The 17,335-nt window shown below is 43.9% G+C and overlaps 1 protein-coding gene and 1 pseudogene across 1 annotated transcript; one reads left to right on the forward strand and one right to left on the reverse strand.

Annotated features, from left to right (window-relative positions):
- The first annotated feature begins 3,273 nt into the window (after window positions 1-3,273).
- Window positions 3,274-6,165, forward strand: LOC118364592 (gamma-glutamylcyclotransferase). Its single transcript, XM_035746261.2, has 4 exons — window positions 3,274-3,618; window positions 3,706-3,851; window positions 4,207-4,339; window positions 5,579-6,165. The coding sequence occupies exons 1-4, from the start codon at window positions 3,499-3,501 to the stop codon at window positions 5,741-5,743; spliced, it is 564 nt and encodes a 187-aa protein (XP_035602154.1). The 5' UTR covers window positions 3,274-3,498; the 3' UTR covers window positions 5,744-6,165.
- A 260-nt stretch (window positions 6,166-6,425) lies between these two features.
- LOC118364080 (toll-like receptor 13) lies at window positions 6,426-14,195 on the reverse strand (annotated as a pseudogene).
- Window positions 14,196-17,335: the final 3,140 nt, after the last annotated feature.

Raw genomic sequence — 17,335 nt, forward strand, 5'->3', positions numbered from 1 at the left:
GCACTTATAAACTCCAGTCGTACTTTATCAAAAGCGTTTTCAAAATCAGCTATGCAAACCAGGCATGGTGTCCCCGATATTTCATAGTATTCTATTGTTGCCAGTACTTGTCTTATATTATTTCCAATGTATCGTCTATGGGGAAAAAAACTGATTAGGATGAATAATATCTGGCAATACTTTTTTCAATTCTATGCGCCAAGCATTTTGCTAGGATTTTTGCATCACAACACTGAAGTGTAAGAGGTCTCCAATTTTTTAATGGACTGGACCTTTATATCATTTGGTGAATCATCTGTGACTCCATCATTTGTAACAAGTTTTAATAAAAACATTTTTGTAGAATTTCTATATTAAAGATTGAAAAAGAATTTGGTGCATTTTCCCCATATTCCATCCAGTTTGCTTTATTTTTTATAAAATATTACACTAGATATTTCTTGAATAAGTTCCTCCATTTCTTATTCCTCTATCTTATTCTGTGCATCTATGTTACAGTTTTTATTGCTATCTGACTGTACTGTTAGTCCTTCAATTTCCTTTGTTAATATGGACTCTTTTGATCTAGATTGCTTTTGTTTTATAGATGAGTACTGAATTGCATGGCCTCTAAAGGCACACTTAAAAGTGGTCCATACAATAAGGGGATCTGCTGTAAATCAAATCAAATCAAATTTTATTTGTCACATACACATGGTTAACAGATGATAATGCGAGTGTAGCGAAATGCTTGTGCTTCTAGTTCCGACAATGCAGTAATAACCAACGAGTAATCTAACCTAACAATTCCACAACTACTACCTTATACACACAAGTGTAAAGGGATAAAGAATATGTACATAAAGATATATGAATGAGTGATGGTACAGAATGGCACAGGCAAGATGCAGTAGATGGTATCGAGTACAGTATATACATATGAGATGAGTAATGTAGAGTATATAAACATAAAGTGGCATAGTTTAAAGTGGCTAGTGATACATGTATTACATAAAGATGGCAAGATGAAGTAGATGATATAGAGTACAGTATATACATATACATATGAGATGAGTAATGTAGGGTATGTAAACATTATATTAAGTGGCATTGTTTAAAGTGGCTAGTGATACATTTTTTACATCAATTTCCATCAATTTCCATTATTAAAGTGGCTGGAGTTGAGTCAGTATGTTGGCAGCAGCCACTCAATGTTAGTGGTGGCTGTTTAACAGTCTGATGGCTTTGAGATAGAAGCTGTTTTTCAGTCTCTCGGTCCCTGCTTTGATGTACCTGTACTGACCTCGCCTTCTGGATGATAGCGGGGTGAACAGACAGTGGCTCGGGTGGTTGTTGTCCTTGATGATCTTTATGGCCTTCCTGTGACATAGTTGTAGTTTGCCCCCGGTGATGCGTTGTGCAGACCTTACTACCCTCTGGAGAGCCTTACAGTTGTGGGCGGAGCAGTTGCCGTACCAGGCGGTGATACAGCCTGACAGAATGCTCTCGATTGTGCATCTGTAGAAGTTTGTGAGTGCTTTTGGTGACAAGCAGAATTTCTTCAGCCTCCTGAGGTTGAAGGGGCGCTGCTGCGCCTTCTTCACAAAGCTGTCTGTGTGGGTGGACCAATTCAGTTTGTCCGTGATGTGTACGCCGAGGAACTTAAAACTTACTACCCTCTCCACTACTGTCCCGTCGATGTGGATAGGGGTTGCTCGCTCTGCTCTTTCCTGAAATCCACAATCATCTCCTTTGTTTGGTTGACGTTGAGTGTGAGGTTATTTTCCTGACAACACACTCCGAGGGCCCTCACCTCCTCCCTGTAGGCCGTCTCGTCGTTGTTGATTATCAAGCCTACCACTGTAGTGTCGTCCGCAAACTTGATGATTGAGTTGGAGGCGTGCATGGCCACACAGTCGTGGGTGAACAGGGAGTACAGGAGAGGGCTCAGAACACACCCTTGTGGGGCCCCAGTGTTGAGGATCAGCGGGGTGGAGATGTTGTTACCTACCCTCACCACCTGGGGGTGGCCCGTCAGGAAGTCCAGTACCCAGTTGCACAGGGCGGGGTTGAGACCCAGCGTCTCGAGGTTGATGACGAGTTTGGAGGGTACTACAGTGTTAAATGCTGAGCTGTAGTTGATGAACAGTATTCTCACGTAGGTATTCCTCTTGTCCAGATGGGTTAGGGCAGTTTACAGTGTGGTTGCGATTGCGTCGCCTGTGGACCTATTGGGGCTGTAAGCAAATTGGAGTGGGTGTGCCATTAATATAGGTAACGAGTGGAGGACAGAGGAGCCTCTTAAAGAAGAAGTTACAGGTCTGTGAGAGCCAGAAATCTTGCTTGTTTGTAGGTGACCAAATACTTATTTTCCACCATAATTTGCAAATAAATTCATAAAAAATCCTACAATGTGATTTTCTGGATTTTTTTCTTCTCATTTTGTCTGTCATAGTTGAAGTGTACCTATGATGAAAATAAATTACAGGCCTCTCTCATATTTTTAAGTGGGAGAACTTGCACAATTGGTGGCCGACTAAATACTTTTTTTGCCCCACTGTAGCCTGTCATTTTACTGTTGTTTTTATTTCTTTACATACCTATTGTTCACCTCATACCTTTTTTGCACTATTGGTTAGAGCCTGTGAGTAAGCATTTCACTGTAAGGTCTACCTGTTGTATTTGGTGCACGTGACAAATAAAATTTGATTTGATTTGACTTTTTTATGTGAATTTGGTCAGGTCGTCCACAAAGTTACCTACTGGACCTTGATGGACCAGCCGTGTTTATGTTTAGCCTTTCATTCCCGTGACCAGTAATGCTTCCTATACTTTCAATGCATTCTTTTGCAAAAGATGGGTAAAGCCTGGCACAAAACAAAAAAGGTCTGTAAACTGCATTTACCCTCCACTACACCAGTGCCCATGACATGATTTCAAAGCAAAGTTCAAATGATATTTCAGTGTCCATAATTTAGGTCTGCCTGATTACCAACAGGGTTGTAAACATAAATCCATGTGCATGCAAGCAAACATGACTGATGGATTGGCCTATTTGTCAAAGCATCAGCTGCAACACACCACTAACTTCTCTGTCCACAAGACAGCGCTATGCAGGCTTGTTGCATCACACTGTGAATGACATGTTGGTGTGACTGTGAGCTCAGCAACCAGCAGGCTGTTTGTGTATTGTGTGGCAGTGGTGGGCACAGCACAGTACAGCACAGGGCAGGCCCGATGGATTAGCATGAGAATGGGGAGTCAGTGAGTGGAGAGAGGGCTGGTATAAAAGCGGGGGGTGCAGAGTTTGATCTCTGTCACAGTAGCACTCATGACCTCACCTTGCGTCTCTGCTCCGCCTCCAAGCACTCTTGCTGACTGTGGTTTCTCTCTATTCTCTCCTCCTCCCTCCTCCTCCTTGTCTTCCCTTGACTCATCCTCCTTGTCTTCTCTTGACTCCTCCTCCTCACCCTGCCCTTCCTCCTCCTGCTCCTCCTCCTTCTCCTCCTCTCTGTCAGCATGGATGACAACATAGAAATCCACACCTTCCTGTACTTTGCCTACGGCAGCAACCTACTGAAGGAAAGGCTCCAGCTCAAGAACCCCTCCGCTTCCATCCACTGTGTGGCCAGGCTACAGGTACGACCCGACCTGACCTGACTATAAGGAGGACCTGGGAGGACACCTGACCTTAACCTGACCCTCTCTATCTCTCCTTCTCTCCAGGACTACAAGCTGATATTTGGGAACTACAAGGGTCTGGCCAGTGACCGCTGGCATGGGGGTGTGGCGACCATCGAGAACAGCCCAGCGGACGAGGTGTGGGGAGTGGTATGGAGGATGAACGTGGCCGACCTCGAGTCTCTAGACAGGTAAGAGACCTTCATCTTGTTCACCTAATCCAAGTTGGTGCATACCGTGTCTACTTTATCAAGTCTGTATCACAACCGGACGTGATTGGGAGTCCAATAGAGCGGCGCACAATTGGCCCAGGCTCGTCCAGGGTTTGGACGGTGTAGCCCATCATTGTAAATAAGAATTTGTTCTTAACTGACTTGCCTAGTTAAATAAAGGTTACATTAAAAAATAAAAATAAATACTAAGTCTGTTGTGTCCTTCTGAGTGCTTCTTCATCGTGGTTGAAGTGGTCTAGTTCTAACCCGTTCAAAAGTTGTGTGGGTGGGTGTATTTATATGTGTGTGTGTGTGTGTGTGTGTGTGTGTGCAGCCAGGAGAACGTGAGACTAGGGGCCTACAGCCCTGTGGAGGTGAATGTGAAGACTCGGGGCCAAGAGCTCAACTGTCGCACCTACATCATGAACAGCTGTATTTACGCTCCACCGTCTCCACAGTACCTCAAGGTGACACACCTCCTTTTACACTCTTTTCATCCGCCTTTCTATCTTTCTCTTTCTCTCTCTATCACACACTGTCTCCCTCTCTCAATCTATTTATATCTCTGTCATTCCAAATCCATTTAAGAACATGGACTTGACACGGAACCCTGTAAGACGTTAGGGACCTTACAAAGTGTAGAGAGGAACGTTGTTAATGAAAGTGGTGCTCTCTATGGATATACAGTGGAAGATGAAGAGAAATGCAAATAGTTGTCTCTGAAAATGATCTCTGATAGAAATCTCTGAAAAGGTATTTACCAACAAGTGCTTTTTCAAACAAATTGTAATTTAACAATGTACTCTATATGCTTCGAATTCATAAGCAAAACAACAGCAAATCAAACAGATTCTCTAAAGCTTGTGAAAAAAGGAATTCACACATCACTCGTTACTTGCGGATGACAGTGTGGCTGACATCATCCTCTTGAATGAGTCTCTCACTCACTCACTGTGGTGGCAAAAATACCAGTGTTTTGGTGTTTTTTCTGGCGTTTGCCACTGACAGCTCCCAGATGGCTTTGTGTTGAAAAGACAATAGGGAAAGAGCAGCAACTAGGTCAGTGGATTTTTTGACTATTCACTCACAGCCCCTCTCCAAAATAAAACCTCCCTCTCTGAAGCATCTGGAATGCTACATTCCACGTTCATATTCTGGCTTTCGCAAGAACACAGGATTAGTTTTATTTTTTTATTTATTAGATATCCATCAATTCATTCAGGATGTACCCAATCTCATGCACTGTATTGGACAATGTGAACAGTTACTAAACTGTGTTTCCAGACGGTTCATTGCACATCTAGAGGCTCTAGCTAAATAATCAAAGTGGTGTGAGGAAAAACAGCCAGCGAATGTAACAGGCGTAGAGCGTGGCTTTGTGACCCCAGAAGCTTTGTGCAGTGCTCTGTCGTGTGTGTACCAGACTCATACGGTTGAGCTGAGTGCATTGTTCCTCTGTTATGTGGCGTGTTCTATGTGTGGTGTGTGGTTCGATGGGTACAGTATTTGAGATACACACATTCTTGGGGCAGTTACTATAGCGTAAGGGTAGTTACTATTGATGTTCTGGATTTTAATGTGTGCCACTGGTCATTTATTGTCGTTAGATAACAGAAAATACTGTATAAGTGATTGTCTGATCAATATGGTTTAACGTCCTATGAAATTATAAATATTTTATGTTGATTGTTCTCTGGTTGCCCCAGGTGATTTTAATGGGGGCGGAGCAGAATGGCTTGCCAAAGAACTACCAGGAGAAGCTGAGGTCCATCGAGACCAACAAGTATGAGGGCCCACTGCCTGTCATGGCTGAGCTGGAGCGGATTATGAAAAGAGCTAAGGAGAGAGCCAACCACCGATCTGATGCTTAACAACACCTGGAACAAACTGCCATGTTTAGGAACTCAACTCCTGGTAGGACAATTGAAGCAAACTTCTACAACTTCCACTGTCCTACCAAGAGTTGTTGAATATCTTCTCATCTCCAGTTTGCTCCACAATTCATGTACCTTGGTTTGAAAGGGAGGTAGCGACAGCATTTATTTTTCTCTAGGAATTCAAACTTGCCTCGAGAGATAACTGTGTTCAGAAACCCACTGGTTAGAGAAACCATCAAGTCCTGTGTGTAACGTTACATCTATAAGTCCTCTTCAGGAATAGTTATTTACTGACATATAACAATGATAATGATGATGATGACACTGAGCATCCCTCAGACTGTATAGGGATTGAATGTAGAATATGATCATGTGTATTTGTACTACTTCGGCGGACAATAAAACCTCCCCAAATGTTCTGTGTTGATCTGTATAGAGTGCACAATGACATTAAATGAGCATCATTCCAGATAGCCTGGTCTCAGATCTGTTTGTGGTGTCTTTCAAAATCCTATGGTCAGTGACATGACCACGTTGTTAAGACAGCATAGAAAGATATGGGGCCAGGCTACATTCAAGATCAATTATTTTTATGATGTTACTTAGATTCACGCACGGGTGCATCAGTAGACTCTTAAGGTGTTAAACCTTAAGGTGTTAAACCTTAAGAGTCTACTGATGCACCCGTGCGTGAATCTAAGTAACATAATAAAAAAATCCCCATAAAAATCCACCAATTAAAGCTAGAGATATCCACTTATGCCGGCCTTCCGCATCTGCGGTAGAAGGTGGCCGACCTACAGCGGTGTTTGACATCCCAAAAATTGGTCTACTCGCAGAAATGTCTGTAGCGTCCGAACGGTTTGGCCAGCTAATATGACCACTCTATGGAAAGATGAGACACTCACGAACGCGATGGTGTTCTCCGTTTTTTTGTTGTTGTTATACCTCAAAATCAAAAAACTAAATGATCCATGGTATCAACATCTTAAAACAATTCCACATGTTAGCTTAGTAGAACCCCCCCTGAAGTGTATGTGGCTTTGCTGAGATGGTGACCAGAGAAAATCAGCTGTATCATACATCTGTGTCATACAGTAATGCAACGCTAGAAGAAGACAGGAGAGAGAGACGGAACATGTTATTGAATCCAATAATAAAAATGTATGCAAGCCATAAACGTCATTGTTAGATGAGAAGGTGTTTCCTTTTTTTGCTGCAAACATATTTTGAACATCGGAAGTCTGTGTACTGTATATGATTGAAGGTCTTTGTCTTCCTCTGCTGTTGACAACGGTTGGTCATTGTATCCACACAGTTCATACAAAGTTAATTGGAAGCAGAATACCACTGTCTAGACATGTACACAAAAAAGGTGCTCTCTAAAACCCTAAAGAGTTATTTGCTCATCTCTGAAGGAGAAACCTTTATGGTTCCAGGTAGAACCTTTTCACCCAACAAAGACCCCTTTTAGAACCCCTTTTAAAAGAGTGTAGTACTGTATCTGGTCACTGGCCAGGGTGTGGTTCAGGAGGGACCAGTTTGGTCCACAGACGGTCCCAGAAGGCAGGCTGCATGGCCTGGTCCTGGGGCCAGTCCAAGTAGGTCCTGGGGATCACAATAATAACTGATTATTTGAATAAAGTATAAAGTGCTTTTATCACACTCAAGGCATTATACAACACTTGAAATACAGCATACACTAAAGTCATAATGAAGATACTGTATATAAGTAAAATATAATTTAGAAGACAAGCCTTTCAAGTCAAGTTCCTCAACACTTGAGGTCACAAAACAATACACTGTGCATTTGGAAAGTATTCAGACCACTTCACTATTCCCACATTTCGCTACGTTACAGCATGATACCGCCACCACCATGCTTCACTGATGGTGCCAGGTTTCCTCTAGAAATGACGCTTGGCATTCAGGCCAAAGAGGTCAATATTGGTTTCAGCAGACCAGATAATCTTGTTTCTCATTGTCCGAGAGTCCTTTAGGTGCCCGATGGCAAAGTCCAAGCTGGCTGTTATGTGCCTTTTATTGAGTAGTGGCTTCCATCTGGCCACTCTACCATAAAGGCCTGATTGGCGGAGTGCTGCAGAGATGGTTGTCCTTCTGGAAGGTTCTCCCATCTCCACAGAGGAACTCTGGAGCTCTGTCACCTCTCTGACCAAGGCCCCGATTGCTCAGTTTGGCCTGGCGGCCAGCTCTGGGAAGAGTCTTGGTGGTTCCCAACTTCTTCCATTTTAGAATGATGGAGGCCACTGTGTTATTAGGGAGCTTCAATGCTGCAGAATCTGTTGGTACCCTCCCGTAGATCTGCGCTCAATTTTGAGTCTCATAGCAAATGGGTCTGAATACTTATGTAAATAAGGTATTTCTGTTGTTTTTTTGCTATACATTTGCAAACATGTCTAAAAACCTGTTTTCGCTTTATGGGGTATTGTGCGTAAATTGATATTTAATACATTTTAGAATAAGGCTGTAACTTAACAAAATGTAGAGTGGTCTGATTGCTTTCTGAATGCACTGTATGTTTTTGCAAGGATGTTTCCTAGTTAAATAAATTATAGAATGTAGTTCACAGAACCCCCTATACACATACTGTACGTACCTGGTCTTGACCAGCCTGGCCAGGTGGTGGTGGGCAGACAGCTGGCGAGGAGGGATGTCTAATTCTAGTAGTCCAGGATAACTACCGTAGAGGCTGTCTGTGATGTTGTCCACAATGTCCTTCTCCAACTGGAAGTCTGCTGCCTGCTGTGCAGACATAGACGCAGGAAGGGAGGCCCCTCTCTGCTCCAGGCCCGGAAGCAGCTGCTCCACCACCCAGCGCTCGTCTCTCCCACTGTACGACACAAAGGCATCATAGCAGTAGCGCCCCCTGAGGTTGGGCCTCCGTACAGCCTCTTCCAGCCAGCAGCGGATGATGTGGCAGAAGGCCAGCAGGTATTCCCGAGCCAGCTGATGGAGCAGCACCACCAGCATGAAGAGGAGCAGGCCCAGTGAGGTGCAGAGGAACAGGACAAAGCCCACGTCCAGGGAACAGTTGGCTGCTGAGTACCTGAGATGGACGGTGCAATGATGGAAACAAAGACATCCCTTGACGCTTAGATGACTCATATTATGGACACTATCAATAGAGAAAGCCTTCGAAACAGGTCGTGGCTGCACATACAGGCCTAGATGGAAAGTCCAAATGCTAAACGGCCATGGTGGTGTTCTATGTGTGTGTTGCCTCTATGGTTTTACAATAAATGGATGTTCTTCATTATCAGTATATCTTTCTTCTTACCTGGCAAAGTTCTGGATTCCATTCTCGTTTTTACATGTCACGTCTGCTTCCCCAGGGTGATAAAATATGACCTGGACATGTGGCTGTCTTTCAGCCCAGGCGAGCAGCCAGGTGTTGTCACAGCTGCAGTCCAAGCGAAAATTGTAGAGTAGCAGGTACCTCAGGTTGGTCAGCGGCTCTGTGAAGCTCTGTGAAGCTCTCCATCACACTGAACTCCTCTGGGATGTGGACTGACATCTGTCTGAGGAGAAGGCAGAAAACAGTTTACTCTAAGGGCCCAAACGGAGGCCAGCTTGTAGACTCTGCTAGCCAACAGAATCATTTCAGCAGAATCATTTGTAGTTGTAGTTGTAGCTCGTAGTGCCATAGTCTTGTCTAGTGGTGGCAAATCCAGACCACACATGGTCCCTTGTGGCATCCCACTGGGCAAAAACTGATTGAATCAAAGTTGTATCCAAAGTTGGAAAACTGATTGGATTTGCAAAAAGTCATCAACGTAAGGCCATTTCCTATTTTCACCCAACTATTAACTTCAATCCAATGACATGGTGACATATGTTGTTGACTTCACGTTGAATTCATGGTTAGTTGAACTGACATCTGTGCTCAGTGGGATGGGTTCAAACCCCGCCTGCCTTCATATGGGTGGGTGTTTCTATTATCTACCTGAGGGAATGCAGGTCTCTGCTCATCTCCTCCTCCAGACGGAGGATCCTGCAGGTGACCAGGTTCAGGGTCTCCAGCTTGGTGAGGTTGTGGAACATAGTGGCCAGCCCTGGCTGCTGGTAGAGTTCCACTCCCATTAGCGTCAGATACCTACAGTTGGATTATAATCAGTTACCTTGTAAATGCACTTTTTAAATTATTTTTTATTTATTTTTTATTTCACCTTTATTTAACCAGGTAGGCAAGTTGAGAACAAGTTCTCATTTACAATTGCGACCTGGCCAAGATAAAGCAAAGCAGTTCGACAGATACAACGACACAGAGTTACACATGGAGTAAAACAAACATACAGTCAATAATACAGTATAAACAAGTCTCTATACAATGTGAGCAAATTAGGTGAGAAGGGAGGTAAAGGCAAAAAAGGCCATGGTGGCAAAGTAAATACAATATAGCAAGTAAAACACTGGAATGGTAGTTTTGCAATGGAAGAATGTGCAAAGTAGAAATAAAAATAATGGGGTGCAAACAGTTGGGAAAGAGGTAGTTGTTTGGGCTAAATTATAGGTGGGCTATGTACAGGTGCAGTAATCTGTGAGCTGCTCTGACAGTTGGTGCTTAAAGCTAGTGAGGGAGATAAGTGTTTCCAGTTTCAGAGATTTTTGTAGTTCGTTCCAGTCATTGGCAGCAGAGAACTGGAAGGAGAGGCGGCCAAAGAAAGAATTGGTTTTGGGGGTGACTAGAGAGATATACCTGCTGGAGCGTGTGCTACAGGTGGGAGATGCTATGGTGACCAGCGAGCTGAGATAAGGGGGACTTTACCTAGCAGGGTCTTGTAGATGACATGGAGCCAGTGGGTTTGGCGACGAGTATGAAGCGAGGGCCAGCCAACGAGAGCGTACAGGTCGCAATGGTGGGTAGTATATGGGGCTTTGGTGACAAAACGGATTGCACTGTGATAGACTGCATCCAATTTGTTGAGTAGGGTATTGGAGGCTATTTTGTAAATGACATCGCCAAAGTCGAGGATTGGTAGGATGGTCAGTTTTACAAGGGTATGTTTGGCAGCATGAGTGAAGGATGCTTTGTTGCGAAATAGGAAGCCAATTCTAGATTTAACTTTGGATTGGAGATGTTTGATATGGGTCTGGAAGGAGAGTTTACAATCTAACCAGACACCTAAGTATTTGTAGTTGTCCACGTATTCTATGTCAGAGCCGTCCAGAGTAGTGATGTTGGACAGGCGGGTAGGTGCAGGTAGCGATCGGTTGAAGAGCATGCATTTAGTTTTACTTGTATTTAAGAGCAATTGGAGGCCACGGAAGGAGAGTTGTATGGCATTGAAGCTTGCCTGGAGGGTTGTTAACACAGTGTCCAAAGAAGGGCCGGAAGTATACAGAATGGTGTCGTCTGCGTAGAGGTGGATCAGGGACTCACCAGCAGCAAGAGCGACCTCATTGATGTATACAGAGAAGAGAGTCGGTCCAAGAATTGAACCCTGTGGCACCCCCATAGAGACTGCCAGAGGTCCGGACAGCAGACCCTCCGATTTGACACACTGAACTCTATCAGAGAAGTAGTTGGTGAACCAGGCGAGGCAATCATTTGAAAAACCAAGGCTGTAGAGTCTGCCGATGAGGATGTGGTGGTTGACAGAGTCGAAAGCCTTGGCCAGATCAATGAATACGGCTGCACAGTAATGTTTCTTATCGATGGCGGTTAAGATATCGTTTAGGACCTTGAGCGTGGCTGAGGTGCACCCATGACCAGCTCTGAAACCAGATTGCATAGCAGAGAAGGTATGGTGAGATTCGAAATGGTCGGTAATCTGTTTGTTGACTTGGCTTTCGAAGACCTTAGAAAGGCATGGTAGGATAGATATAGGTCTGTAGCAGTTTGGGTCAAGAGTGTCCGACCCTTTTAAGAGGGGGATGACCGCAGCTGCTTTCCAATCTTTGGGAATCTCAGACGACACGAAAGAGAGGTTGAACAGGCTAGTAATAGGGGTGGCAACAATTTCGGCAGATCATTTTAGAAAGAAAGGGTCCAGATTGTCTAGCCCGGCTGATTTGTAGGGGTCCAGATTTTTCAGCTCTTTCAGAACATCAGCTGAATGGATTTGGGAGAAGGAGAAATGGGGAAGGCTTGGGCGAGTTGCTGTGGGGGGTGCAGTGCTGTTGACCGGGGTAGGAGTAGCCAGGTGGAAAGCATGGCCAGCCGTAGAAAAATGCTTATTGAAATTCTCAATTATGGTGGATTTATCAGTGGTGACAGTGTTTCCTATCTTCAGTGCAGTGGGCAGCTGGGAGGAGGTGTTCTTATTCTCCATGGACTTTACAGTGTCCCAGAACTTTTTTGAGTTTGTGTTGCAGGAAGCAAATTTCTGCTTGAAAAAGCTAATAATCTGTCATACTTCTTTTTATTCTTTAGACAACAACTGCTCTTAAACCCCATTCATACTTTTAAAAAAGCAGGCAGGCCAGACTTGGATGGTTTTCATACAGTACATCTTTTTATCTAATTTATAGTATACTTTTGAAACTATACAGCTGTTTGTCCTCACTCTACCGTTAAGTAAATGGATAAATAGATACCTCATCTCCACAAGTGTGTTCAGGTCAGTCATGTCCACAAATTCAGCTGACAGCACAGAATTGAAGCCAAAGTACTGTAAGGGAGGTGAAGTATCTTGCGGAAAAATGAGACCCACACAGGAGGCGTTCTGTTATGGCTGTGAGGCTGACGACGGACTGGAAAAACGGTCTCCAGCAGTCCTGGAAGAATACAGTTGTGGCACTGAGCTGAAGGGAAATCCCTGGTTTTGGGGTGCTGTTGCTGCCGATGATGATGTTGAGGGTGTACCACGTGGAATAAAGGTTCATGTGCATTAACCCTTGAGGGAACACACCAAATATGTGTGTCAGATTCACATTCACGCTACTCTCCAACTCACTAGGCAAAGGTTGAAAGTCCCGTAAACATATGTGCTTCAGCAAAGTGAGGTGGATGAAGGCAAATGCTTCAATCGTTTCAAGTGGGTTTAGTTCCAGAATTAGGGTTTCCAAGCCATGCAGGCCAAATAAACTGTTCTCTGTTATCTGAGAGATCTTGTTATTCCGTAGGTCTAAGAACCTCAATTTAGCTAGTTCCTTAAATGTAAAGTCTGCAACAGTGGTAATCTGATTTCCTGACAAAATCAGCTGTTTCAGATTCTTCAAGCAACCAAACTGCTCTGAGGTGATGTTTGTGATTTGAAAGCTTAACAGGCACAGTTTTTTCAGCCACAGAACGGGACCCTTTTGAATGTCACAAAGCATACTGATTTCAACTTCCCTCGAGTGCATAAGGAAAACACCCAAATCAACGATATTCTTCAAATCATGGATCAAACTCAAGTTAATTGCATCATGATCATGTTCATAATAATTTGAATGAATCTTCTTTATCCCCTGGCAGTTTCTCACAGCAGATGTGGTGTTCCAGAATTTAGCATTTCTTACATTCATTTCTGTGATTGAGAGTTTGTAAACTGTTTCACAAACTGACTCAAAGCAAATGCATTTGTTGTAAAAAATCAAATGCCTGCAGTCTTTTGATGCCAGACTGCAGAAGCTGTGTCTGTGGCTCATCAACTATAGGCACAGAGAGATCTGTGATGTTTTCAAAGCATTTGAAAGCACCTTTTTCTAAGTGATGAGCGTTAGGGAATGAAAATCTCACCTCTTGAAGACGATAGAAATGAGGATGCTCAAGAACAGCTCCTTTGGTGTCAGAGCAGTTTGGGGGTCTCAAAGTGACTATCTCCTCTGACTTAAATGTCAGGCTTGTTATTGACTGTGACATATTAACTATCCTGCATAGCAAATCAGATAGCTCCCGTGCACAACATCTGTTGACTGTGAGTTTCTTCAATAGCGGGATCCCTCCAAATACGTCCAGTGCCATCACAGAAAGCATGCAATCGTCAATGGAAAGTTCCTCCAGATTAGTCAGGTCCCTGAAAGTGTTGGATAGAAGCGATGCAGTGTTACACTGTATCATCCCCTTACAGTTCAGAGAGAGTGTCTTTACACTGGACAGTCCCTTGAAGGTGCCATAGAGAATCGTGGGTAGAAAGCCCTCTAGGTGAAGTCTCTCAAGAGCATAGAATCGAGAGAGAGCGCCAGATTGCATTACGTATCCACTCCTGATCTCGAGACAGAGGGTCTGGTAGTTTGATGGAACAACAGAGAGGTTGACTTTGAGGTCATATATATCCCAGCAACTGGCAGTGAAGCCGATCATGCTTGGGCAGTTAGCGTGAATGTACATCCAGTAATTCACTTTCTCATAGAGGATACATTTGTTACTCAGCCAACCCCAGGAACCAAAGATCCAAAATGCAAATAGTCCCAACTGAACACAGACCAGACTCATCTTTCTTGTGAAGTACCTCAGAGACACTGATCAGTTAGAATGACTTGATGCTTGTGCTGCAGTTTGAGTATATATTACTATATGTGCAATCTTTTTTTGGTCTGTTTTCTTTTCTGTTGTACACAGATAAGGTTGTTGTTGCTCACCTCTTTCTAACTTCCCTTCCCACAAAATATATATAAGAGAACCGGTGGAGTGCATGGTTTGTATCTTTAAAATTAGATGATCAAATATAGCACTGATTGCAGAAGAAACATGTAATGCATTAATGCATACACAAAATGTATTTCACAAATGACCTAAAACAAATATTGTATCGGTGGAATATAACTCTAGAATCCTTTTGGAAGTGAAACGTATAGTATTGGTAAATATTGTAGTTATTGAACATGAACCTAATCTCCTAATCTTACTTCTTAACTTTAGTCTTAAAGCTACAATTCACTGAATACTTCTATTGAGAAAGGATTCACAGGGTGCTGTTGCTACGGATGTAAATATTAGCCCAACAACAGTGCAAAAAAGTCTGGTTTCAACAGTGGTGGAAAAAGTACCCAATTGTCATACTTGAGTAAAAGTAAATATACCTTAATAGAAAATGACTCAAATAAAAGTGAAAGTCACCCAGTAAAATACTACTTGAGTAAAAGTCTAAAAGTATTCGGTTTTAAATACACTTAAGACTCTGACGAGCCCGAGGCGGAGAATATACGGCTCCCTAGGGAATAGGCCCTAACCCCAGTGAACTGCGTGAAGAGGAGGCGGACGAAGAGAGGCCGGAGAGCGGGCTACCATCTGAGAAGTTGGAGGCGATTGAAAAACAAAACACTCCCCTCAATTCTGCTAGCAAACATGCAATCTTTGGACAATAAAATGGATGAGTTATTGGGAAGATTAAACTACCAACGGGACATTAAAAACTGTAACATCTTATGCTTCACGGAGTCATGGCTGAACGATGACAATATCAACATACAGGGGGGTGGTTATACGATGTACCGGCAGGATAGAACAGTGTCTGTGTATTTTTGTAAACAACAGCGGGTGCACGATATATAAGGAAGTCTCAAGCTATTGCAGAGGTAGAATTTTTCATGATAAGCTGCAGACCACACTATCTACGGAGAGAGTTTTCATCTATATTATTTGTAGCTGTTTACATACCACCACAGTCAGAGGCTGGTACTAAGATAGCATTGAATGAGCTGTATTCCGCCATAATCAAACAAGAAAATGCTCACCCAGAGGCGACGCTCCTAGTAGCCAGGGACTTTAATTCAGGGAAACTTAAATCAGTTTTCCAAAACTTCTATTAGCATGTCAAATGTTCAACCAGAGGGAAAAGAATTCTGGACCCCCTATACTCCACACACAGAGATGCATACAAAGCTCTCCCTCTCCCTCCATTTGGCAAATCTGACCATAATTCCATCCTCCTGATTCCTGCTTACAAGCAAAAATTAAAGCAGGAAGCACCAGTGACTAGATCAATAAAAAGTGGTCAGATGAAGCAGATGCTAAGCTACAGAACTGTTTTGCTAGTACAGACTGGAATATGTTCCGGGATTACTCCAATGGCATTGAGGAGTACACCACCTCTGTCATCGACTTCATCAATAAGTGCATTGATGACGTCGTCCCCACAGTGACCATACGTACATACCCCAACCAGAAGCCATGGATTACAGGCAACATCTGCACTGAGCTAAAGGCTAGAGCTGCTGCATTCAGGGAGCGGGACTCTAACCCGGAAGCTTATAAGAAATCCCGCCATAGTGCCTGCGCCCAAGAACACTAAGGTAACCTGCCTAAATGACTACCGACCCGTAGCACTCACGTCTGTAGCCATGAAGTGCTTTGAAAGGCTGGTCAAGGCTCACATCAACACCATCATCCCGGAAACCCTAGACCCACTCCAATTTACATGCAGCCCCAACCGATCCATAGATGATGAAGTCTCTATTGCACTCCACACCTGTATAAAAGGAACACCTATGTGAGAATGCTATTCATTGACTACAGCTCAGCGTTCAACACCATAGTGCCCTCAAAGCTCATCAATAAGCTAAGGACCCAGGGACTAAACACCTCCTTCTGCAACTGGATCCTGGACCTCCTGACGGGCCGCCCCCAGGTGGTAAGGGTAGGTAACAACACATCCGCCACGCTGATCCTCAACACAGGGGCCCCTCAGGTGTGTGTGCTCAGTACCCTCCTGTACTTCTTGTTCACTCACGACTGCAAGGCCAATCACGACTGCAAGGCCATCATTAAATTTGCCGATGACACAACAGTGGAAGGCCTGATCACCAACAACAATGAGACAGCCTATAGGGAGAAGATTTGGCATGGGTCTTCAGATCCCTAAAAGGTTCTATAGATGCACCATAGAGAGTATCCTGACTGGTTGCATCACTGCCTGGTATGGCAACTGCTCGGCCTCCGACCACAAGGCACTACAGAGGGTAGTGCGAATGGCACAGTACATCACTGGGGCCAAGCCTCCTGCCATCCAGGACCTCTATACCAGGCAGTGTCAGAGGAAGGCTCTAAAAATTGTCAATGACTCCAGCAACCCTAGTCATAGACTGTTCTCTCTGCTACCACACGGCAAGCGGTACCGGAGCGCCAAGTCTAGGTCCAAGAGGCTTCTAAACAGCTTCTACCCCCAAGCCATAAGACTCCTGAACATCTAGTCAAATGGCTACCCAGACTATTTGCATTGCCCTCCCCTCCCCTCTCCACTGCCACTCTCTGTTGTCAACTGTGTTAATTAACTCTACCTACATGTACATACTACCTCAACTAACCGGTGCGCCCGCACATAGACTTTTTACCGGCACCCCCCTGCTAGGTAAAGTCCCCCCTTATCTCAGTTCACTGGTCACCATAGCATCTCTCACCTGTAGCACACGCTCCAGCAGGTATATCTCTCTAGTCACCCCCAAAACCAATTCTTTCTTTGGCCGCCTCTCCTTCCAGTTATATATATATATATCTCTGCTGCCAATGACTGGAACGAACTACAAAAATCTCTGAAACTGGAAACACTTATCTCCCTCACTAGCTTTAAGCACCAACTGTTAGAGCAGCTCACAGATTACTGCACCTGTACATAGCCCACCTATAATTTAGCCCAAACAACTACCTCTTTCCCAACTGTATTTTATTTATTTATTTATTTTGCTCCTTTGCACCCCATTATT

The sequence above is a fragment of the Oncorhynchus keta genome, chromosome 31 (genome assembly GCF_023373465.1).
Source record: "Oncorhynchus keta strain PuntledgeMale-10-30-2019 chromosome 31, Oket_V2, whole genome shotgun sequence".
Taxonomy (NCBI): Eukaryota; Metazoa; Chordata; class Actinopteri; order Salmoniformes; family Salmonidae; genus Oncorhynchus; species Oncorhynchus keta.

Bases quoted from the DNA above. Each gene is read 5' to 3' on its own strand.
- LOC118364592 (XM_035746261.2), top strand. From the start codon at position 3,499: ATGGATGACAACATAGAAATCCACACCTTCCTGTACTTTGCCTACGGC. The intron at 3,619-3,705 runs GTACGACCCGAC...CCTTCTCTCCAG, and splicing joins ACTGTGTGGCCAGGCTACAG to GACTACAAGCTGATATTTGG. The intron at 3,852-4,206 runs GTAAGAGACCTT...GTGTGTGTGCAG, and splicing joins GACCTCGAGTCTCTAGACAG to CCAGGAGAACGTGAGACTAG.